General features: G+C 41.8%; 1 protein-coding gene across 4 annotated transcripts in view; it reads left to right on the forward strand.

The window, feature by feature from the left end:
- The window catches only part of POR (cytochrome p450 oxidoreductase), a 964,880-nt gene that overhangs the window by 715,140 nt on the left and 229,465 nt on the right, over positions 1 to 20,275 (forward strand). For all 4 annotated transcript variants that reach the window (XM_069614934.1, XM_069614935.1, XM_069614933.1 and 1 more), the window contains one exon: positions 8,922 to 9,020. In XM_069614934.1, the coding sequence (XP_069471035.1) occupies positions 8,922 to 9,020 (99 nt within the window). The remainder of the gene's footprint in view (positions 1 to 8,921; positions 9,021 to 20,275) is intronic.

A 20,275-nucleotide genomic window follows, 5' to 3' on the forward strand; every position in this document is an offset into this window, starting at 1 on the left:
ATGTCCATCTAGTGGCTGTGGATCCCCTATCTGTGATGTGCAATTGCAAATCAATTCATGGTCTGTGATCGCCCTTTCTTATTTACGCAAAATAGTTTTGACTAATTAACCTATCTGACACTAATGTATAGTCTGTTTTAGAGTGTGAATCGTGTACAGGCAAGTGGAACGTGCATTCTCTCCCTGTTGGGTGTAATAGTCGCCAAACATCAACCACATAAACATTTTGAAGAAAACGTATAAACTCCCTTCTCATACTCCTACCTGTGAATCGACACCCCAGCCCTATCCATCTCACAATCCAATGTACAGTTAAAATCTCCACCTAGTATGATGTTCTCACCCTGTAAATTACACTAAAATACACTTGGATCCTTGAAAAAGGGATACTTGGGGAGCACGGACCATAAACTGAGCCTATAGTCTGCCTTTTACTGTCATAAATAACATCAGAGAGCAACACTCTGCCTTCATCATCCTTTACTACCTTTTCCACAAATATGTTCAATTCCCACCTGAGCAATTTATTTGCCCTCTGGTTTTTGAATCATTACACTTGTACAGTTTGTGTATACCTGGAGATAGATCAGATATCCCTAGGACACTCTAGTAAATGTGTTTCTTGTAGAAACACGTCTGCCTTACCCCTCCGTATCCTTGATAATACGTTCTTTATTTTATGCAGGCAATTTAAGCCCTTAACATTCCAAGACACAAACGTTAGCAGCCACATAACCTAACTGTTACCCCTTTTCATCTACAAAAGAACAAATAAAAAGATGATATGAGTCCACAAGAAACATACCTTTTCTAAAATGGAGTAGCAGTACATAACAAGGACATACCCAGACAAAACTAAGGACAAAACAACATGTAAACAAACATACAAATGTAACTATAGCAAACAAATGTCTGCTTCCGTTTAGGAATATTATAAGTGAAATTATAAACATGAATCACTGCATCTAGAACCATGCACGACAGCAAAAACTGCGCCCAAATATTCTGAGTAATTACAGAAAATGATCCCTCTCACTACAAGCCCATTCAAGGAACGATGTTCCATGTCCTATACCTCAGTTCTCATGTTGCATTTCAGTCTTAATGTAGCCAACCCTGACAGTCCTGAAAATCTAATCCGTTAGCATATAGTCAGATTAAAAGTGCACATAAGCAACACCATGCATAGACCCCACTCAGCAATCGTCTCCCAATGACAATTACTTCAATCGTATCATATTTGTACTAATACCAAGCAAAATCAGTAGGCAATTTAAACATACTGTACATTAGTCCCAGTGTAGACCATTCATAAAATCACCATGAATATCACATACAAGCCCTTTGAATTTGTTTCTCACAGTGTGATTGCACATATTAGTTTTTTTTTTTATTATTGTTTTTAGTTGAGATTAATCAACTTTACAATTTATTTATCAATACAAAAATGAAAAACATGATTATGACAATAAAAGATCATTTAAAAATGAGTTTAGACATCAAAAGGGGAGCCAGTTCACAACAATAAGGTCAAGTGTGTTCAATTAATCGCATTTGTGTAGCATTTACTTTACATAAAACATTTGCATAAAAGTTCACTTAATTATCTTTTTCAGCATCAGAAGCTATTTGATTTTGTCTGGATTTGTTGTTTTATTCCTTATTTTTATCTTGTGTTCTCAGCTCTTCTAAGCTATTTAAAAAATGTAAGGCTCCCATTCTTAACCGAATAGAAAGTCCACCAACTATCATTTTCCATAGAGTGTTATGTGACAGGTTTATATGATCTTTTACCGCTGGTTTTAAGAATTTAACCCTTTGGTTACAAAGTTCACTGCAATCAACCAGTAGGTGGCGTAAGGTTTCCATTTGTGATGTAATTTTGCAGAACCTGCAATCTTTTTCTGTTAAAATTTTTTTCCTTTTTGCTAGAACCTCTTGTGTTAGCCACAGATTGAATCTTAATCTCATAAACTCTTTTCTATGTTGCACAGATGGGCTTTTTAGTAAATATGGTTCAGCCAGTGTGTATTTCTTGTGTATGAACACCGTTCCATCGAAATCATTATATCTTAAGCACGTGTTTCTGTTTCTACCCCAGTCCCACTGGAATAGTTTGGTTTTGACTGCATTCGGGTTTTCAATTAATAGCTTCAGTGTAACATCGGCATAAGCCATTGCATTTATGACCTCCTTACGCCAGCCTTGCACAAAGGTGTCATCTGAGCAGAGTATGTGCTGTGCCAAAACTCCTATAAGCATATTTGAGTTGATTGCTAGAATGCACTTCCTGCTTAAAGATATTAGGCACCACAAATAGCGAGCGTAAATAGAAATCAGTCCCAATTCATTTCTGATTAATGCTATCGGAGTGCAATTTGGTAAATTTAAAACACTCTTCCAGAATTTTGATTCAAATTTAGTCCATAAGCTTTCATGTAAGATTGGTAGAGTTTCAGCTCCATACAATAGTATCGGTGTTACCTTTTGTTTGAAATATGTTAGGATTGGTGAGATGGAAAACTTCCCATATTTTGCTTGAATTATTTTGGCCTGCGAAATCAGCATGTCAAGTTTATTGGACCATTTTGATATTTGTGCTTCATGAGTAGCTCCTGTGATTATCATCCCCAGGTACGTATATTGTTGAACTTTTTCCAATATTTGTTTCTGTATTGTCCATATGTAGTTCCTATTTTTTTGCAGTGATGGCTTATATACCATGACCTTGGATTTCTCCAGATTAACCACTAATAAATTTTCTGTTACATATGTAGATAATGCGTCCAGCAGTTTCTGTAGTCCCACAGGTGTTTTTGACAAAAGTATCAAATCATCGGCATATAACAAGGCCGGAATGCATTTGTTGGCTATTTTAGGTGCATCCGCAAATTCAGCAGTAAATATTCTTCGTAAATCTGCTATAAAAAAGCTAAATAAAGCAGAAGAAAGAATACATCCCTGCCGAAGTCCTCTATATGTTTGAATAGGAGGGGACAAAAGACCCTCTTGGTTTATCCTTATTTGGATACTTGTGTCCGAATATAAAGCTTTTATTAAAGTAATTATGTGCAACGGGCAATTTTCTTGAATTAGCTTTTGAAGCAACATTTCTCGTGAAATTGAATCATAGGCAGCACAGAAATCTACAAATGTCATGTACAGGGGTTGTCTTGTTTGTTTATGATGTTGAATTATTGAAGTTAGGGTTAGTAGGTTGATTGAGGTGCCAAGGCCTGCTATAAAGCCTGTCTGGCATGGGTCTCTTTTGTCGTTGTTTGTTGCCCATTTGTTGAAGTCTCTCAAGATAAACCTAGCAAAGATTTTCCCTGGTACGTCCAAAAGCGCAATCGGTCTGTAGTTGGAAGGACATGTCCGATTGCCCTTTTTGAAGATGGGTACTATTATTGACTTCCGCCATGATGCCAGGACTATACCTGTGGTTATAAGCAAGGAGAAAATGTTGAAGAGAATTATATTTGTTTTTTAAGGTTTTAATGATTCCACCTCTAGCTTCCGTTGATAAGGTCTTTGCCAATTTTATTTCCTTTCTCAAGTTATTTTTATGCTGTTGAATTTTTTCATCAAACTTAAATTTGGAAGCATAAGAATTTTGATTACCCCTACTTGGGGTTACTTTGTACACTTGTAAACACGAAATATAAGAATCTTTTATAGCTTCATTTTTCTTGGTTCCTAGTGTAATATCGTAATTTAGTTTTTCTAAATTACTTGGGTTCCACCTAAAACGAGTTCTTGAGTTGTTAATCGTTAACACTGGAATATATCCTTTATTTTTAGTCATTTCATTTAGTTGTGTATTCTTCCAAGTAGCAGACAACATTTCATGGTCGCTGTGTTTTTGGTGCAGCACCTCAAAATTAGTTATTTGACTGAAAGTTTTAGTATCAACATACATATAGTCAATTATTGACTTAGACGTACCTCTTGTCCACGTGTTTTTGGATGGTATATCATTTTTTTGAGACCCATTTAGCATGATGAAATTTCGGGTTTTCATCAAGCTTTCCCATCTAAGACACACTGCATTTCTCTTATGAGTTTCGGTGGATAGGCAGTGATGATTTAGATCACCCGCAATCAGAGTATTTATTATTTCTTTCGTCATTAGAATAATGTTTAGTAAATCTTCTATGTCTTTGAAGAATTTTGAGTCTGTGATTCCCATCGGATTTCTATATATGTTAAGTGCTGCTATTGTGCCATGTTTGTAGATAATTTTAACCAATTGTAGATATGGGTTAGGCGTACTCCAGGGTTCCAATGTGAAACCTCTTCCATTTTTTAGTGCCACTAACATGCCTGAAGCTGGTCTACCGTTTGTTTTAATTGCAGGAGATAAAATTATCTCATAGCCATTCCATAATGGTGTTGTGAGCAACCAGGTTTCCTGTAACATTACTAGTGTGTGTGGTAAAAGGCTTGAGCAGTCATTAAGTAAGTGTACATGACCACATGTGTTCCAACTAACTATGGAAAGGTGTCTTACGTCGCCCTCCTTCAATAGTTATGATGAGTTTCTTTGTAGTTGAGATACAGATGTAGATGTTTGATATATTTCATTCATTTGGCTTTGTGGTTGATGTCGCTTATCCAATTTGTACACATTCAGCTCTTTGGTTCTGTTTCTAGTTGTGTTTATATCCCACTCAATTTCATCATCATAATTAGTCGGGTCAATAGCAAGTAAAAATCCCAGTGCAAACAGTTCAAGTCGAGATTGCCAGATCACATTTCGAACCACATTTGAAGCGATCCACAATCTGACCACCGCCAAGTTGTCATCGTTTAAGAATTCAACTTGTGCTATGTCACCAGACGTAATATCACTCAGACTCGGTAGGTCACTAAAAATGGCCATTATGCTTGTTCGGCACATATCATATTGCGGGAATGGTTCTGCCCGGCATTTGAGGATAAATCTATGATGTATATTAGGATTAAGCTTGTGTTTAGAATCTCTTGGTGATTTTATTTTTGATTCTGCAAGTCTCCCTTTATTATTTGTTTTGATCAAGTCTGTGACTTTTTCCACTTTTCCTCCTTGTGTTTCAATTTTGTTTTTTTGGTTATCTTTTAGTTCCTCTTCTTTGTTCAGTCCCCGATAGTTCAATTGAAAGTATTCGTCCATTGCTTTATGAATTATGGTGTGGAATTTTTTTTCCATACTACTATCTGCTAAGGATTGAGCTTTGCTATCAGGTGTTAGCTTACTGGAGTTAGTTTCTGAAATCTTAACAGCAATTTTTTGTGCTTCATGAATTAATGGTGTTTCTGTACTATACTCCAGATTTTTCTCTGCAGATATCAAGGTTTTTTCGTGTCCAGAATTAGGGATTTCAATTTCTGTCGTCGTAATCTCTTTTAGATTAGAAAATCCCTCCTTAACTTTCATATAATCATCAAGAGATCTTTTTATCTCTGCTCTTATATCTTTTAAAATATCATCTGAGTAGAGAGTTTTGTTATCTATTTTTTTGGGATCTTCTTTCAGTAATGGTTGTGCAGAGAATAGACTTATATCAGTTTTCGGTGTTTCTTCTTGTGTTGTCTGTTCCATACTCACTAAAGATGATTTCTTTTTGTCTGGTTTTTCAAGCAGGGAAATTATGTCATTTAGGGGTGCATAATCCTTATTGTTGTCTGCTTTTTTTATAGAGGCTTCTTGTCTTAATTTTGTTAGATGATTATGTCGTAGTAATGCCCGACTGTCCGTTCTGGTTGCAAGTTTAAAGCTTTTCAACCATTGAATGAAATTTTTAATATTTGTTTTTTTTTCTGATTTTTGGTTCTGTTTTGTATCTTAGTCTTGAAATTTGATTTTTCTGAACTTGGGTTATTATTATTGCCCAAGTTCTCATTTGTTTGTCTTCCAAATATGTTATATGTTAGTCCTATTTTAGGTGTTACACTTGTTTGAGCTGGCGATTCATTACTTGGTCCATATACATCTTCTTTTTGATCTTCTGATGTGACTGGGCGAATTATATCTTTGAAGAAGGGGAGAGGTTTAATTGCCAGAGTCGGAGTTAGGTTTATTAGTGTGTCTACATCCTTTGGTATTTTATCGATGGTTTGTATTTCAGTAGATGTATCCATGGTCAAGAACGTCTTTTCTGCCTTCTGTTTTACCTCCCAATCTTTCATCCATCTTCTGATTGCGTCAATTTTTTTTTCTTGATTTCCTATTTTTGTTTCTAGTGTGTTAAATAGTTTGGACATAGTCATTATTGTTGTATTCATAGTCTGCAAAGTGATATCTAGTAAGGCAACCCTTTTTTCAGCAACTTTTCGAGGTGTAGAAGTAATAGAAGGGCTGCAAGGAGCAACAGACTTTCGCTGAGTTATTCGTGCAAAAGATCTAGATTGTTGCATTGATTCACTACTTAAATGTTCAAACAGGCTCGGTGACTGGTAAAGACTAATTTCAGCTTCCGCCATAGTTATTTTATTTACCGGCGTGGTTATTTTACTTTTATTTTGAGATTCTGATATGTTTATAGTAGAAATCTCATTACTTTGTGCGTCGGCCTCCACCTTGTCTAATTCCAATACTTCATTTTCCATACTTTCTGGGTCACTTATCTGTTTCTGCAGATCTATCACTTCTTCAGCGATTTCGGATAGTTTTGTCACATCATTTTGTTTAGCTGCATTCGCCGTCATCTCTGTAATTTCAGACATGATTTGTGTATCAGATATTGTAATATTCGTTATTGGAATTAGATTTGTGTCGTCACACAGGTCAGGAAAATGACCATTACTAAGATTAGGGCTTTTGGAGGGCAGACCATATGTGTGTAAAGTACAGAACTTACGGATGTCACCTAGAACCATACGTTTGTCTGGTATTACAATTGGGCATCCGCTAATTTTCCTCTTCATCGCAATTGTTGGAGAAGGTTTTGCTGGGGATGGTTGTAGCATGACTGATGCTCGTGTTACCATGACACTGAGAGGCATTCCAGTTTTCAGTGTTAAAAGTTTACTTTTTCCCGTCATGCTTTCCCCTGTATCACTCAAGTTTATCTTTCGGTAAATATTTAGTCGGCTCCCAGTCACCGGATAAGGAACGCCCGACAGCTTAAGGAGCTGCCAGAGTCCGACTCTCCCCCCTTACCTCAGTGACGTATGGGAAATCAGGGCCAATGTTAATATGAAGAAACTTCAAATCTGTAATACTCACTGAACAGGCACAGGTCACAGCCAAACAGCTTAACAGCGTTTCTCTCCAGCCCTTACTGCCTCCAGGGCTTAACGCCACAAGGGTGGATATACCGGCAATTTATGCTGGGCTGGAATCACGTGACCACTCACGTGTGCGCGATAGGCCCCGCCTCCTCCAGGAAGCAGGGGAAGCAGCAAGAGCTCGGCTCGCAGTGCTGCAGGGCACAAGTTAGACTTGCAAGCAATTTTAAAACGCTCCGTTCATGAAACGCACCTTCCAAATGTTCAGAAACACATTCGTTTTACTTTTGTAAGCTCAGCTCCAACTCTTTACCTCATAAAAAGTCTGCTTTAAACTTTTTGGTTCAGGGGAAGAGCGTGAACCTCATTCACCAGATCTACCCTCATTTCAGGTCTAATTAATACACATATTAAATCAATTGTTTTAATGATGTGAAATAGTTCTTGGAACTAATAACACATTATATTAAATAGAAATTGTCAGTGCAAAATGCAAACTACACATAGTTCTGCAGCCAGGCTTTCCAGTCACCCACATACAGTTGGTAGCCCTAGAACTCTCACCCACATTCACAAAATTGCCATAATTCAGTTGTAGCATGTAGTTAAACGTACAAAGAATGTTATGATCCAACTGTCCATGGGTCTCACAGGCAGGATCCGGAAACTCTTCAGATCTTTTAGGCTACGACTACCATTCTCAACTCACCAAAAACTATGTTGAGCTATGTAGTCCAAAACATCTTGAGGGTGAAAAGTGAGCGCCCCTTTTAGAATTCAGACCTATATCTGCAGCACTATTTTGCTTAGTTGTATGTTCACGTTGTTCTCTATTTTTTTCATTAATTATCACTGGGACATCCTTGTTGGCTAAATCAGGATGTTTCCCTTTTTTTTATCATCATATAGCATTCGCATTGCCCAGGTACGGCAGAGAATGGTGCCCACATCAGCCATTTCACTATCCTTGAATAACCAAACTATATTTCACCAGCAGGAGCCATGAGAAGATTTGAGTACTGGAATTGCTGGCTTGGTCCTCTGAGCTTTGCATTATATTTCCTGTTATTGTAAATGTGGCTGGATGAACGCCAAGTTACTGCTTCTGCTGCATTGTCAGGATTGGGAACCCCAATATTGTTTTAAGACACATTGTATCTGGTCTCCTGTGCTTTTAGAACTAGTGTTCATGCAGGTCAAATGGGCAGATACCACTGGTCACAATTGGGGACAGGGTCCCAAAAGTGAGATGAAGCAGGTGGCTGGAATTTGAATCCATACGGTTCAGAAATGGCACTGGAAGAGTGAAATGTTGTATTAACTTTTTTAATCATAATTTGGTGCTTACATTGAATATATACGCAAACCTCCCGAAAGGTTTGAACAATACTTGTTAAATCCCTTACTTTATTATAGGTTTGAATTCCTGTTATTCGCAGGCAGGTTCAGGAATGTGTAGAAATATGCGTACAAAGCAGGCATTATAAAACTTTAAAGATTCTGGTTACACTCTGAGAATAGGTTGCACTCTTAAATTGTCTTATATAATCCCATGAATTGTTTTTACAGATTTATTGTAAATGTTTTCTTGGTGTTTCTCTTTTTCACATGACTATACATTGTTACCACCTATAATAATATAAAGGTAAAGATTCAGTGTTTGTTATATTCTCTTTTAAACCAACCAATATTGCTCTCTGTCCCTCCTCTAGCATTCGTCAGTATGAGCTGGTGGTGCAGACTGATGTGAACATGAATAAGGTGTACACAGGCGAGATGGGCCGTCTGAAGAGCTATGAAACGCAGAAACCGTAAGTATATCATATAAAGACTTGCCACAAACCACTATCCTTCCATGTTAATTCGCCCTCCTCCTCTGTTCATGCTCTCCACATATTACAAAGGATTTTATGTATTTATTGTTATAGTGGTTTATAAAAGATTATCTGCAACAGTCACTTTGAAGCACCAAGTGTTGAGAGGGTAGGCTGTAGAAGTGGGGATGTGAGTGGTCTTCATTTATTAATGATTAACACCATTCTTAGTCTGTTTCAAGACACGGCTAAATCATGTAAAGTTATTATGAAAGTGCTCATAGGAGTAATGCCTGAGCTATAATAACTTTTACCTGTAGACAATTTGGGATAATCGTATGTTAAAAGTGCAGAAAATGCATATAGAATATATAATCTGGTTCTCTAACTCTTCTATTCTCTAATTCAGTGAGTATTGTGATAGACCTTTGCCAGATTGTTGTCCTGATCATTCAATGAGGCTGCATGATGGGAGGCTTGTTCTTTAGTGTTTGCCAGGTATAAGCCGATTTTACCGACAAAAAATGGTTGCAATGACCAAAAGTTCTAAAAATGCTACCACCAAAGGTTCGAACACCAAAGGTTCGAACCTTTTGGTGGTAGCATTGCAAAAAAAAACAAAAAAAAAACAGGGGCTGGGGGGGGGGGGGGTGTCCTCCGCATCGCCCCGCTCACTACACTTCATTGTATAGTGAGCGGGGGTTGCGGGGGACACCCTGCAGCCTCCTGTTTTTTTTTTAAAAAAAGGACCCTGTGGCGCTGGTTCCCGATCACCGAAGTGAAAGGGAACTGGCGCTGCAGGAACCCAGCGTGAAGATGAAGGTAAGTGGGGTTTGTTTATGTTGGGGGTGTGGGTGGGGGGGTGTTATGGGTGTGTTGTGTGTGGGTGTGAGTATGTATGTGTGTTCGCATGAGAAAGGTGCAAACTTTTGGTAGGTCGCACCTTTCTCATGCGAACATTTCAGCCGTAGTAGTTTCTGCCGCTGCCAAATCACTTGGATTTGTTTGCCATTCTGTCAATCCGATTTCAGGTAACCAAATAAGAAATTCATTCTCGGACACTTACATTCTTGCTGGAGTGTCCTGGTGCACAGTGGAAAGTTGAAAATATCAAGTTTGATTGCCAATGTGCGTTTCCAAACCCAAGTGGAATGGCATACGGTTCATTTACAGAGGATCCTTTAGGTTTCATTAGCCTTTGTGGAACGTTCTGTTAAGTGTCCAATCTCAAATCTCTCAGTTGGCTCCAGATGTATTAAATTAAACACAGTAGTGCTGCAAGCACACTTTGCACAAGGGTTCTCATGTAAAAGATTAAGAATACAATTGTTGGGGGGATTTATCATTTTTATACTTCATCCCCTCTCCTAGCAGGACCCCCAGCACTTTTTGCTGGACTTCTGGTCCTTTCTTTCAATCCTGAATGAGTGTAGTCTTTTTCCTCTCATTCATTCTTGTGGGCTCTGCCTTTTGGAACTCTATTATTTGTAGTCTACCTGTACTATGGAGTCTGTCTGCTCCATAGCTCTTAAAGGCATCTGTGTTTTTAAAACTGAAGTACACCACTCCTCCTTTAAGATTTTTTTTTCTGTATCCTCAAAGCACTACAGCTCTTAGTATCTCTCCCAAAACATTATAGACTGAGAGATTGGCACACTCCACCTTCAGTGGAGTGCCATAGGGATGCCTAGTATCCCCCTTCTATCTGCTCCTGTGACATTTTAGTCACATAGACAATCACCTAGTTATGGCTGGTGGCAGTGGACACTTGGGTATCCTCACCTAAACTCCAGAGTGTCTGGGCAGGCAGGAAGTGGGGGAGGAGTTTTTCAGCCCCCTGTCCTTAGTCTGCCAGAGTGCCTGAATAGGTCCAGCTCCCACTGGGGGTCCGACTGTCCTGATTGGACAGCCAAACTCCCCTTTCTGTAATATGCTGAGCGAGATTGCAGATGAGTGTGTGCTGGAACTGTATTAAAGGTGAGGCTTCTGGAGTTGAAAGCAAGTCGACCACTTGAATTATGCCATTTTACTAATGTGAGAAACCTGAGGGTATTCTCCCAGTAAGACCTTGAGAATCCCTAATTGAGGTGGCCGGGGACTGGCTGGTGCTTTCAAATCCCATCCCTGGGTGTGAACCGGCGAGGGAGGATCACCTGGGTAAGGGAACCTGGGGTTATGCTTGGGAGAATGGCCCAGGTGAGACGCAGTATCACACCGGGAAAGGAGAGGAGTGTGAGATTCCTGAGATCTTTGTGGGCTGTACCACATCTACCCCCCTTTTACCCATTGCATCTCTCCTACCCATCTGGGATGATAGATCTCTATAATCCGCTCTGTATATAACCAATCTCCTAGGATCCCACACCCATTGCATTTAGAAACCATTTCTGAGTCCCTGCTTTCCAGTTCCCCATCAGAATACCCCCAATCGATATTCCCCACATCTCTCTGGTCATTTTATCCCGAACACCCGGTCTACTTGGAATAAACACTACTGTTCCCACAACCCCCCTCCCCCCCCCCCCCGGTTCCTTTCACAATAACAATCCTGGTCACTTCTATCAACCTTTCCTGTCTAAGGTCATCAACCCTCCTGATAAGAGGGTTGTAATTCCCTATAACGCCTTTGCCCCATCCTACACTGTAGGATACACTCCAACCCTTCCCTTTCACTATCTGAACACTTATTCACACCATAGAAAACACCAGAATAACCCTAAAGCAGTTCATCTGACATGTCCCGACAAGAGGGTCAGGCAATTAACCTGAATCACATGCAACCGACAGCCCTTTCCTTACCCCACAGTGATAAAGGGTGGAGAAAGAGAGCACAATACGAGCAAGGCAGACCGCACGACGAGACTGCCATCAAGACCTGGCAGTTCGAAAGGAGGAGAAAGACAGCGAATATCGAGAGGCTGACAAGGAGAGACACGACCTTGCCCTTTTCTAATCATACCCACAAAACCTCTGCAGAGGGAATCGGAAGACAGAGGACAATACCCTAAGTGTGCTGCAACAGATGTCAAAGTGTCATGATCACTGCTTCCAAGGAGCCAGGACCAGCCCAACGTCCTTGGAAGCAGGCCCCTAACCCTAATCCTAGGCACCAGCCGGTCCCCACTGGGACCTTTTGGACCTTGTCCTGGCGCCGGTGGCACCAGGCTCATCAAAACCATCGGTCCCGGCACTGGAAGCGCCGGGCTCATAATATGTGTGAAGATGCTTGGGTGGACTTACCTGCAGCAGACCATGCTGCTTACTTACCAGCCACTTGAAGCCCTCTGTGAACAGAACAGGAACTACTTTCTTACCTGGGTGGGGCAGCTCCACTCCCTGGATACAGCACTGGAACTCTTCTGGAACTGGAACTCTTTTCTTACCTAGGCGGGGCCATGGAAGAAGACGCCTCATCACTCCAAGGCTATTTAAACCACGCCCGATAGATGAAGCGTGCTTCGCGTTATTCTGCATCTGCAGCAGAACGCTCACCGAGTCTGTTCCAACCTTTCTTCTTTCGGTCCTGAACCTGCAAGAATTAAACTTACCATTCTGTATCCAGTCAACAGCAGCACCTGCAAGGAAAAGAAACAACAGGTTAGCAAGGCAACTTTTACACGGAGCGCTTACTCACCTGATCCATCGGCTGCGGCCGTTTCTTCACGCTGCACCTCCGCCTGCAAAGACAAAAAGTATTGTAATACTTACCGACACGCCGTGAATTCCGGATTTCTTCATTTTGCATCGCCGCCTGTGAAGACAGAAACATTGTACTTACTTACGGGCATTCCACGGACTCCGGTGCTGCAAACCAACATCTGAAAGACAAAAGAAGAGACATTAGACAGGTATTTACTTACGCCCATCGTGCTCGTCGCAATAGAACGCCTGCGAATACTCCGGCGTCACTTCAGCACGAATTAAGCTGCAAAGAAAGAGACAATTAGAGCGCTTGCTTTACTTACCAATTTCCAGGCGCTTCACTCCATCTTCCATCTCAAGAGTCCTGCAAGACAAAAGGGAAGCATTATACAGAGTCTTATTCAATATTAATGTGCCACGCACCAAAAGACTATAAAGACTAAAGGTGTCCAGAAACTCACCGCTCGTGCAGATAACGACGGTAACCATCCTCTGAATTCAAGAGGCCTATGGTTCACCAGTGAAGGAACTCGCAATGGCACCCTGCACCAGACGCAGATGGAGAGTCCAGCATTCACCTATCTAAGGTGAGCACGTTTACCTGGGGGCTCTACGGAAAAGCTAGGAAGAGAGAGACAGAGAGAGAGGGACATTCAACAACCCAGACAGTTAACCCCCATATTCTTTCACCTGCAGAAACCTCACCCTTCGAGTTCGACACACTGTGCGAAGAGGTTCGACCCCAGAAGCCAATCGAGTCCTGCACATCACTTTTCGAGTCACAGACACCTTCCTGCCAAGACCAGCGCCTTCCATGGGAATCAGGTGAGCGTTACACAAAGGTTCAGAGCGTGTCGACGCTGATAAACAAGAGCGAGGAAGACTCCTGCTGCCGTGGTACCGGCCTTGACTCCAGTTATGAGGAAAGTCGAGCGGTTCATCACAGCCGGTGAGTCGGGGGGGAGATCACAGCCAGGCTGAGGTGAATGAAAGTCGCAAAGTGGCAAGTTCACCCAAGTTCAAAGAACTGTAAAAGTGTTAAGGGGAGATCAGCTGCAGAGGGAACCAGCACCACGTGGGTGCTAACTCGAGAGACTCTGTTCGATCCCCTTCTGAGTGAAACTACGGATACCAGAAGGCCATAGGGGAGCTGCCAAGTTAGGTCAAAGTGGTCATACAGGAGGTCAAGCAAAATACTAATATAGTCGAAAGCCTTTGACCTAAGAGCTATGAGAAAGCAAGGGAAGTGAATGCCACAACCATTGAAAGTGAATGTGAATGTAAAGTTGGCAAGAGTGAACTTGGAAGATGGATGCTGACAAGAAGGGGGCAAGTCTAAAGTCTCAAACAGTGTTTTGGCAAGAGTGAAATCGGCCAAGGGATGTCCACTGGAACTGTTCAAAAAGACATTGAAATTTGTGAACGAAGATCCATAGTAAACCCAGAAGAGGGAGGCTGAAAGTAAGAGAAGGGTCAGCGCCCGGAAGAGAGGGACCCAGGGGTGAATCCATCACCCAGAGAAAATCCATAGTGAACCCGGTGGTGGGAGGCTGAAAGCAAAGGGGGTGGGGGGGTGGTCTTGCACCCGGAAGAGGAGGACTCAGTGGTGAAGCCATCACTCAAGAGAAACACGTAGAACAGAACTTTGTGTTTCTTATTTGAAAACCTATCAGGCCCTCGGAAGCAGGAGACAAAACCACTGAAGGACTTGATACTGATAGGAATTGTTTTTGAAGGGTCCGAGCCCGAACAAGGGAGATCCAGAGGTGAAGCCATCACCCAAAGTCCATTGAGAGAAGGAACTGTTATTTTGATAATGGCAATTTGTGAATGGTCTGCACCCAGGAGAGGGAGACCTGGGCGTGAGACCAACCTCCTAATGATCTTTCATTTGTTGAAGGAACTTTTGTTTTGTTATTTGAATACGTCCGGCCCTCGAAGGCAAGAGACTTTCAAGAGAAACGAGACTTGGCCATCGACGACTCTGATAGCTGTGAGTGGAACTGTCATCTCGTACGGGGCTCCAAGATCCTGAACAGGAGGACCCTGGAACTCCAGGACCTTTGACATCTGTGGATTCGGGCACTGGAGACCAGACAAGGACAGAGTTGGAAAACGATGCCCGGGCACTTGGTTCAAAGCCATCTTTAATACAAATTCAAAGACACCAGAAGCAGCAGCACTGAGCTACAAAATAATTTGCCTTTTAACACCTTTAAAAATGATGTAACATTTCATACAATTTCACAATACATCTGATTGATCCCTTTAGCCAATAGCAAACCCTTACTTGTCTGTGATTGGCTGGCTCAAACGTCACTCACAAGGCAAATTAACTTATGTTGGCAAGTATTATTTGACTGACCCATGATCTGATAAACTTGCGTGAGATTCAGCCGGGCGTCATTATAAATTCTCAAATGCCTGCCAAGAAGCAGCCCTTATCGGTTTCCCGGGACCTGCCAATTTCACTTGGCAGGCATATACTGCATGAGTTCATCATCTTATTTTTAGCCAACTGAGCAACTGTTCTGCCTAATTGGTAGTTTTGCCAGACATTTATCTGTTTTGCTATCAATCACTGTCTGGTTTCTCGGCCAACATTTCTAAATATACCCTGCCAGACATACTTATCGACAGTGAACTGACAATGAACTGCTGATGAACTGCTGCCAAAGAATTACTCATATTCTGCATGAATAAGGGTTTTGACACCATTTTGTTTTCGGCATCCATCTTAGAATCTGTCCTCGTCTAGATGTTCGGCCCCTCTACCAAATGGCAGAACAAACTACTTTTGTACATAACTCTTTTTCTATCCAGTTCCTAGACTACATTTTTACATATTTATGATCTGCGTGTATTACCTGAGACACTCTTTACTTCCTGGGGCATTCTGACCCCGAAAAATATGTCATGCTGCATGCACCCTTTGTCTTCAAAAACCACTATAATTCAGATTTTCATAATACTGAAACCATTGATCAGCCTGGCATGTCACCTCCATTCAGTTTGGGGGGCAGAGGTCTAGGACCTTCTCTACATTCCCACCTTAACCCTTGCTCAAAACGTGGGGAAAGAAGACCCAGGCTACCATATCCTGACATATTATTTGTGAACACTTCTTTCTTTTCCGGAAAACTATCCCACAGCCTTTTTGTATTAATTGTAAGGTTTGGCAATAGGTTTCTTAGTATAGGCCCTTTTTATTTGACACAGCGTCACTAGAACTGCCTTATTTTCATTTGATGGTCGCCTCTTGTTCCCATCTTAGATTTAGATTGGGCGTTTTTCCAAACTGCATACAGTTTAATAAACACCCTTGAACTGTGATTACTTCTGTCTGCCTTAACTGTTACCACCATGAGTTCCTTACACTAACCAACCTTGGACACTTGGCGGGTCATCAAGATATGAGCCAGACAGGATATAGGGGGAAAGAGGCCCATGGGGACTGTCTTTGTTATTTAAATAATAAACCATCCCTCATTCTCAGGCCATGAGACAGGGAATCCCTGTGTACTTGACCCTGCAGGGCGGCTTATGTCTGTGTGTACTTTTAGGGAGTCTTGCAGATGTCCTATCTCATGCTGCCTCCTAATGAATAGCCCGTGTTCTCCAATTTTAAGTCACGTGTTAGAGGCCCGTGAATGAAATGGAATTTGCTCCTATTTATTGGGATTTTAGCCAAGTTTAATATGTGTGCCGTGTTTTCTGTTTCCACCGGGGACACTCGTTATTCTTAATGGAATTTATTGGCTTGCGGTTTTACTGCACCTGGTTAACAAAGACTGCTTGTATTCTTATAAACCTTCTTATAAACATTTAATTAAAGGAGTATTTTGCTTGTGTCTTGGGAATAGCACATTCTTACTTGCCTGTTTGGCTAAAAATATTGTAACAAACAAGGCAGCACTGGTTTGGGTGGATAACCCTACAATGGTGTACTACATCATCAAGCAAGAATTTACAAAGTCCAGTGTGCTTATATCCAAAGTGTCCCAGGGACTGTGGTAGTAGGCAGTTTAGAGGAAGATGCTGTCAGGGTCTCAATATCTTCCTTCGGAACACCAGTTTACCAATGGTTTAGGTTGCAATCTCCAGTTAAAAACAGTTGGCAGATGACTTCTTTTAGATGAGGTGCCATTTCAAGACGCCATTTTCGAAATTGCAAAAAATATTTTGCAAGCAGGTTTTCACAAAAGCAGCCTGTCGAGGATGCTTTTGTTAGAATAGTCAGACACCACTGGATACACTTACATGCCTATACTTTTCCTAGTACTCCTGAAAGAGGTTTGATCATAATGCCAGTAATCCCTCTTATACAGGCACAACAGTTTTTCAACCTGATACAAATCGGTGTTCCCACTATGACCGGTCAGCAGAGCGCCTGCCTGTCACCATAACCAAAGTGCGTTTCCAAGGGTGTTTCTTAAACGACGGTGGCAAATCTCAACAACAAAGTTGTCCGGATGGTAGTTACCTATTTCAGGGTATATGTGAGAGTGAGCCAGATGGGTTTTCAAACATGTGTCCAAATGAACAGGGACGCCCCCTCTTCCTCTATGGGGGTGTGACACTTGCATATTCAGTGTTCCAAGGTTCTATTCCAACAGTCAATTGACTCGTGCAAATAAGAATTAAAAATGTTCCCATATCCCAAAGGAAGCAGTGTCTGAGAAGTCTCTTTACAACTTCAAGGTCTTTAAGAGAGAGGGGGGCATTTTGTCCTCCTCCTGACTTTTTGGGTAGTGGGCTTCCCTGTGCTGCATACCCATGGTTCTCGTACAAAAAGGTTTGCCCAGGGCCCTTCGGACCGCTTCCAGCGGGGCCTTCGCCTTGGGTTTCCCATCGGTAGAGCAGTGAGCTTTATGTCAGTGCTTCCTGCTAGGCTGGGCCCATGCTTGGTGCCTAAGAATTAGTCTGCTGTGCCATGGTGAAGTACAGAATAAAAGCGTGGATCTACTTTTATCTTCCCCCTTCTCCTCATGAGTTTCTCTTCTGGGTCCTTTTCTGTCCTAACTAGCCCTAAGCAGTCCACCATGCTACCCGACTTAACCGCGCTGTGTGAAACCACCTCCGACCGCTACAATTTCTCCTGGACCAAAATTGTCCGTCGGAAACTCCCTATCCATGAGAGATGGTTTCACCTTCTCCCTCCTCATCCCTCCGATGGTATCCCTTACTACTATAATCTTCCCTTGCCTCCAGGTCTGAGACTCCTTTGATAGGATTATTGTTCCTTCTGTCCACTTAGCTCTTGCTTCTGATGGTAACCCACCTCCTCTTCCTTAGGTACTCTTGTCTCCTTCCAATCCCTGCAAATCTCCTCAAACACAATTCTCCTATCCCAGATGGTGTCTCCCTCCTTACACTCTTACCAGTTTTGCCTCCTTCCTCTCTTAACTGTTCAATTATTCCTCCTCCAACTCCACAATATCTACTACAATATCTTTCCCGTTAATCTCCCTCTTCTGTACAGTGTTAGATTCCTCCTCTTTCCAGGTGGTAACCCTTTCTTTTCTCCAAGATGATGCACCTCTCACACAATCTCTCGCCCTGTCTCCAATACGCTAGGACCTCCCTTTAGCTTCATGTTACTGTTGATCCCCTTATCTAATACCACAGTCTGTTCCTTCTCTCTCTCGCGTCTCTCGCCTCACCACTCTCCAGCCACTCCTTCTTCCTTGTGACCACTAGCTGGTTCTTCTCCCTCTGGTTCTCCATGACTCGTGTCTGCTATTCTCCTTCAAGCTTTCCCTGCGACTGACTGTGCTGGTTGCTTTTTGAAGGCCGTTCCCCCCTCCGCTTCATTAGTGCATTTGGGTACTGGCTGCACCTGGGCTGTGAGGTCTGGGCTTCTCCAAGATATGTGTATGGGGTCATAATGGATGGGTAGGAAAGCGCTGGGCCTGCCACCATTTTGAACTTTACAATGGCCTTGGAGTTACAGGTCTTCTCTCCTTCACTATCTCCCGCTTTCATCTGTGTCCCTCTTTTTCCCCGAATGAGTGGATTCATCAGCCAGGGAGACCTTTGGTAAGCAAAGGAAACAGTTTTCTTTATGTAGAATATTCTTAGTGGAATTGCAACATTGTAATCCATGTGACGTTCGAATGAATAAGGCAACAGTGCCATTTTATTTTATAACCCATGCGATGAACGAATATACTTGTCCATCCCTTTGCTTGCATTGTTGAGCGCAACTTTGTATTCCACTGCTGCACTAGTAGGCCAGCAAAGCACTGCTTGTTTACTCCTTTGCGTGGGAGACATGCTCATGTTTGCTTTCCCTTTATGATTGCTTTCCCTTTAGTTATGAAGTGTGACTTTGAGACCGCATGAGTCTCAGTAACTTCCCTGTTCCTTTCGGTGCGATTGTTGAAGGATAAAATGTTTCATAACCTGTCACGGTTGGTGTCAAACACTGCAACACCACTTATTTAGGCCAATTTTTATAAAGCGCACAAACCTGGAGTCCTCGGAGCGCTGCAAGACCGCCAGGAATGGAAAAAGGGGAGAAATAGCCCTTAGCCTATTGCTTTATCAAATACCAAGGATTTAGATCATTTTTAAACCTCAATGGGCAAGACGGGTCCCTCAAAGCTAATGGTATAAAGGTAGACTGTTCCAAGATTTAGGTGCCCAAACTTCAAAACTTGTACCTACAAATTTATTGAAGTGAGGGTGGTTAAGAAAAGTACTGCAATTTGATTGTAGAATTCTGTTAGAAATTGTTTTATGAAGGATATCATTTAAATATTGGGGAGCTGGGCCAAAAACGGATTTGTGTTAATGTGAGTATTTTGTCTTCAATTCGGTACTGCATGGGTAGCCAGTGAAGGAAGTGCTGTTTAGAAGTTATATGATCTCTTTGGTTCAGCCCTAAACAGCTCTAAAAGCAGATTTTGGAGCGGTTTGTAGTTTCTTTAGATTACCTTTCATTGTGCCAACCAACAAACTGTTAGAATAATCTAGTCTTTACTTTATTTGAGCAGTCACTAGTAAAGCTCTATTTTCCAACATGAGGTAAGGTCTTTTTTGCTTCAGCAGTCTGATATACCTGCACGAAGAACTGACAGAATTGACATGGTTAGCTGGGAATCGAAGTCGACTCCCAGCATCCTTACATAAGGGGCAACTTGGCTGGAACAGCCAACAATAGGAACGTGTGAATAACTTGGGTCTAATCTTCTAAACCAAGGACTAGTGCCGACAATAAGCAGCTCTGTTTTTCCATCATTGAGAGCCATCGAGTTGTGAGCCATCCAGGCTTGTATCAGGGAGTAGATCGTATTGATTGCCTGTAGATCAACATCATAATCTCCTGCAAGCTTAAGCAGTATTTGTGAGTCGTCGACGTAGTTGGTGTATGATATGCAGACACTGTCCAGCAAATCGAAAAAGTGGCTTCATATAGATGTTAAATAATGAGGGAGATGAGCATGATGCTCCACATTCCAATTTTAATGTAGCAGCCTAGAAGTCTGCCACTGCTACTCTTAAATGGCCTGGAGCCTAAAAAGGACCTAATCCAGGTCGCTGTGCTATCCGAGAAAACGACCACATCGACCAACCTCCTCCCTAGAAGGGAGTGGTCGACCAGGTCG

Source organism: Ambystoma mexicanum, chromosome 9 (assembly GCF_040938575.1).
Source record: "Ambystoma mexicanum isolate Mex_15411 chromosome 9, UKY_AmexF1_1, whole genome shotgun sequence".
NCBI lineage: Eukaryota > Metazoa > Chordata > Amphibia > Caudata > Ambystomatidae > Ambystoma > Ambystoma mexicanum.